Below are 5603 nucleotides of genomic sequence, written 5' to 3' on the forward strand. Positions count from 1 at the left end.
TCCAGAGAGGGCCCACATTTTCCCTTGTCTTCCTTTTATCCCCAACATACCTATAGAATCTTTTCTTGTTGCCCTTGATGTCCCTGGCCAGATTTAATTCTATCCGGGCTTTAGCTTTCCTTTCTCAAGTCAGGTCTACAGGATTTTGGAAAAGTGATGTCTTTTGACTGTTAGTGGGAGTTATTTTTCATGGGCATTTTGAAAACTTCCACTATAAGAACCACTTTAAGGTTTTAAATTCAAAATATAGACTATCATCCTTTCTCAAGTCAGGTCTACAGGATTTTGGAAAAGTGATGTCTTTTGACTGTTAGTGGGAGTTATTTTTCATGGGCATTTTGAAAACTTCCACTATAAGAACCACTTTAAGGTTTTAAATTCAAAATATAGACTATCATCTTAGTTGTTTTAGATCATCAATTCAAAATAGTAAAGATTTGCAATGAAGCCTTGCACTCACAGAATAAACTTATGTCGATCTGTTCTCAGTTTTATATCTTGGCTATTCATAAATTTCTGGGTAATTACATAGACAATTCAATAAAATGGCCAAATTAAAATTTTTTAAATAGTCATATTTTCAAACATACTAATTTCTTTAGAAGTTGCTTTTTTTTCTCCTTCAATCCAATTGCAACTGGAGATGCTTACAGTTCACCAGGGACCATTATAATTAAAACTGTAACAGCCTGAAATTATTTTCCAATTATTACTCAACGCACCAATCGGTGGAGCAATACTGTTTATATTTGTCACTAGAAATTACTGTGATTACTTTTCTCTTGGCTTTCACATGTGTCACTAAAAAAGCTAAAAGGAAGTAAAATGGAAAAACAGAGAAGGATTTCTGAAAGACTATGGATCCAATATCACTGATTCTGGCATTCACCAGGAGCAAATTACAGAAACAAAATGCATACAAAAATTCAGTTTATCCCATTTTGCTATCACTGAACTAGACACTTTTGAAAGCTGAACAATAGACAAATTTAAAAATTTGCAATAATTGTTTAAACAGGCACCTACTATAATTGTTTTATAATCTAGGGATGAAGCCAAAAGGAAGTTATTAAAAAAACAAAACCAGACAGATGTGCAAAGAAGGTCATTAGCTGTAAAAACAGGAAATTCATATTGAAAGCTATAAGACAAATAGCTGCACAGATCTGCTCAGAAGAAGGATTTATGTATGTAGGAAGAATAGCAAAGGGAATTCCTTGAGGGTTTCATATTTCACTGTAGATGTTAAAATGCTTAAAATACAGGAGCTCAGAAGGTCAAAGCTAATTTTGGTTTTACCTCAAAAAAGAAAAAAAAAAATCTCCCATTTCATCAAGGAAAAAAAACTTAGCTTAGAAATTATCTTCTTAATTTATAAAATTGCTATTATCAGTTTCTCATCCATCCATCCATTCATTCAGACTATACCTGGGCAAATTTCTTTGCTTGGATTAAAAAATCCAGGAAAAACAATAGCTTTTCTTTTAGATGTTCCAAGTTTATCCTCCTTGATTAAGCATCATGCAGCATGGTTTGGAAATTTTCACTTTTTGGACAGTGAAGACTCTGCTCACGTATCTTGCTATACAAATGATACTTTTTAGAAAAGAAAACATACAGTCCTGATCATCAGAGGTATTTGCTTTTGAAGTGTAGATGTTGGACTCTACTAGATGACCACAATCCATGTGGCTCAGGCGGTGGTAACCCGCTACATAGGCAGCGCTAGTGGTAGTCCTGTATCACCCAAGGTGGTCTCTAGCGTGGGATTACGCAACCTTGCCCCTTCCTCACCCACCCCTGTGATGTTCTGGGACGCAGACATAAATGAAGACATACCCCCACTTTCTATTTTCAGATGCCAAAACACAGTTAATGAAATGTTAAACAGCAGTGTAAAACCACTGTGAAACACTGTGAGTAGTTTCTGAGCCTGAAGTTGATTATGATCAGAATGTACCTGACGAACCTTCTCTTATTTAGTTAAAAGCCCAGTGAAAACTCTTCCTATGCTTCTTGTTTCATTTCTTCTTCCTTAGAAATACGTTATAAATTAACAGAAAAAATGACCTCAGGGCACATATTACTATGTTTTTCCCAGTGAGATATAAAAGAAAAAGGAGGAACATAGTCATTTAAAAAACCCTAATAAAAGTTCAACCTAACAAAAGGCAGTGTTGGTTCATCATCTATTACTTCTGCTTATGAGACCTAGAAGTAGACATGATTTAAAACAACAGAAGCAGCACAATAGTAAGAATAAATCACAGAAGCACAATGTATTTACTATGGACTACTCTACAATGCATAGTTAAATAGCAAGCAAAGAGAAAAACTCATCCTGCAATCCAAAAGTCTGCTCTTCAAAATAATATCTTATGTATTACGTGCATACATATCTATCAATATAATTAGAAAAAAAAAAGTCATTTTTTAATTTTTTTTAAATTGCAAGGAAATTAATTTTAAAATGTAAGTATTTCTATACATATACATAGGTATCTACTTATATAGAAATGTTTTTTCTAGATTATGTATCATTACATTAATATATTTAACTGAAGAATTGCATGCTCACATAAGATATCTTACAGAGTTGAGGATGTAGAAACTAAAACAGGTGTTCTCCAGTTTAAGTTCTGGGATTTTGTTAAAGACTTAGAAATTGAGAAACAAAAGATATTAACCCAAGGCGCAAACATGACTAAGTGCTGTGTGACTCTGAGGAATTTTGCCATCGTTTTTTGTGAAAGTGTATGTGACAGCAAGCGCCCCCACGTATCTTGCTATACAAATGATACTTTTTAGAAAAGAAAACATACAGTCCTGATCATCAGAGGTATTTGCTTTTGAAGTGTAGATGTTGGACTCTACTAGATGACCACAATCCATGTGGCTCAGGCGGTGGTAACCCGCTACATAGGCAGCGCTAGTGGTAGTCCTGTATCACCCAAGGTGGTCTCTAGCGTGGGATTACGCAACCTTGCCCCTTCCTCACCCACCCCTGTGATGTTCTGGGACGCAGACATAAATGAAGACATACCCCCACTTTCTATTTTCAGATGCCAAAACACAGTTAATGAAATGTTAAACAGCAGTGTAAAACCACTGTGAAACACTGTGAGTAGTTTCTGAGCCTGAAGTTGATTATGATCAGAATGTACCTGACGAACCTTCTCTTATTTAGTTAAAAGCCCAGTGAAAACTCTTCCTATGCTTCTTGTTTCATTTCTTCTTCCTTAGAAATACGTTATAAATTAACAGAAAAAATGACCTCAGGGCACATATTACTATGTTTTTCCCAGTGAGATATAAAAGAAAAAGGAGGAACATAGTCATTTAAAAAACCCTAATAAAAGTTCAACCTAACAAAAGGCAGTGTTGGTTCATCATCTATTACTTCTGCTTATGAGACCTGGAAGTAGACATGATTTAAAACAACAGAAGCAGCACAATAGTAAGAATAAATCACAGAAGCACAATGTATTTACTATGGACTACTCTACAATGCATAGTTAAATAGCAAGCAAAGAGAAAAACTCATCCTGCAATCCAAAAGTCTGCTCTTCAAAATAATATCTTATGTATTACGTGCATACATATCTATCAATATAATTAGAAAAAAAAAAGTCATTTTTTAATTTTTTTTAAATTGCAAGGAAATTAATTTTAAAATGTAAGTATTTCTATACATATACATAGGTATCTACTTATATAGAAATGTTTTTTCTAGATTATGTATCATTACATTAATATATTTAACTGAAGAATTGCATGCTCACGTAAGATATCTTACAGAGTTGAGGATGTAGAAACTAAAACAGGTGTTCTCCAGTTTAAGTTCTGGGATTTTGTTAAAGACTTAGAAATTGAGAAACAAAAGATATTAACCCAAGGCGCAAACATGACTAAGTGCTGTGTGACTCTGAGGAATTTTGCCATCGTTTTTTGTGAAAGTGTATGTGACAGCAAGCGCCCCATTTAGCAAGTGGTTGAAGACTGCCAGATAACAGTCTTACCACATTTTTCACCTTGTTGGGGTGAAGACGTAAGACATGCTGTGATAAAGAAAGCAGACAGCAATGTCTAAGTTATGTCTTATGTTTTAGTTAGGCCCAGTCTAGTAGTTTGCTCACAGTGCACTTAGTATATGCTGACACAAACTAGCCACAAACACCATTGCAGCTGTTCTTTTTTTAAGATCATGATTGGAGGAGCAGAAATAACACTGGCAGCCAGCCTACATAATTCCAGTGTTTAAAGCACTTGTTTGAAGAACAGAAGATCTAGATTTTTTTTTCCTTTCTTCAAATTCCATCAGCAACATCCCAGGAATAACCAACACTGATGGAAAAGAACAATCAGCTGTGGTGGGGAAAAAAAAGGCACTATTCATGTCTCATGTTGAATTTAAAAGCACTGTGCAAAAATGAATCAGGATTCACAGGCCAGAAGGATTGGTTGGGTTACGGAGACCCGGGTTCTCATTCCTGTTCCCAGACCTATTTCTGTGTTAAGATTTTTTAATCTAATAATGATTCAGCATCAAAACTAGAAAGAGTTCCAGAAAGTGAGGACCAAACTCTGTTCTGTTAGCTGAAAGGAGCCGAGCTAATTTAATGTCCTTTCATAAGACAGATTCTCATCCCCTGATCGTTCTGGAATTTTCTCTGCGTTTGTTCCAGAGTCAATGAATCTTTCTTGAACGCAAGCGGCCTGTTCCAAATTCCAACTTTGTTTTCCACTTCTGCTAGTTTGTTCTTTTGTTTCCTCAAGAGGAAGGTTTCTCTCCAAGACTTAACAGACATTAGCCAAGGAGCCAGCAAAGCCCACCACAGCGCTCTGCTTCTAATTCATGCTGCTAGTGCAACAGAGAGGCTCTGCAACTCTCCAGCCAGGTTTTCTCCCTTTTGGTATCAGCACACTATTACGAAGGATACTATCCCTAGTACATTCCTAAAACATCTTTACTTTTCTCCAGCAAATGCAGTGAATACCCATGTGCTCACAATACCTACACATCACTTTTCTTCCTTCCGCAGGAATCCATTACCTTGGACAATTCAACCCAGAACGGGCTTCCCTGCTCAACTGGCTCTGGAACAGGTTTTGTAGTGCCAAAGACCAGCAATACAGGAAATAAGCCTTGCCCATAATGTCAAATAACAAACAATAAGTAGTAGGGAGTGATTCCAGCATTAGTCAACAACTGAAATTTGAAGGTGTGGGGAACATGAATGTTGCTCTCACCTTCCTCTCGGTAAGTCTGCATCATCTTTCTTCCACCGGACTGTGGGTGTGGGATCCCCCTGCACCTGGCACCGGAAATCCACGGCCTCCTCCTCCAGCACCACTTGGTTAATCGGTCGCCTGAGAAACGTGGGCCGTTCTTGAAAGAGACATTAAAATTCCTTAGTGAGTCAGAGGGTTGAAATGAACACTTTTGACTTTTCAGCATCGTTTTGTTTACCGATTCACAGAACAAAGAAAGGAGGCTGAGCTCCACAAATTCAGACAAGTGGAACTGATGATGTGCATAAAGAGCCCGGAAGATGACTGCCAGGCTGGAGAGGCGGGGGGGGGGGGGGGGGGGGCGGGGGTCG

The 5603-nt window shown here is 37.1% G+C and overlaps 1 protein-coding gene across 1 annotated transcript in view; it reads right to left on the reverse strand.

The window, feature by feature from the left end:
• The window catches only part of ROBO2 (roundabout guidance receptor 2), a 427603-nt gene that overhangs the window by 135165 nt on the left and 286835 nt on the right, over positions 1-5603 (reverse strand). Inside the window, exon 5 of the mRNA XM_019470803.1 lies at positions 5251-5389. Coding sequence (XP_019326348.1) covers positions 5251-5389 — 139 coding nt within the window. The remainder of the gene's footprint in view (positions 1-5250; positions 5390-5603) is intronic.

Source organism: Aptenodytes forsteri, unplaced genomic scaffold (genome assembly GCF_000699145.1).
Source record: "Aptenodytes forsteri isolate BGI_AS27 unplaced genomic scaffold, ASM69914v1 Scaffold207, whole genome shotgun sequence".
Taxonomy (NCBI): Eukaryota; Metazoa; Chordata; class Aves; order Sphenisciformes; family Spheniscidae; genus Aptenodytes; species Aptenodytes forsteri.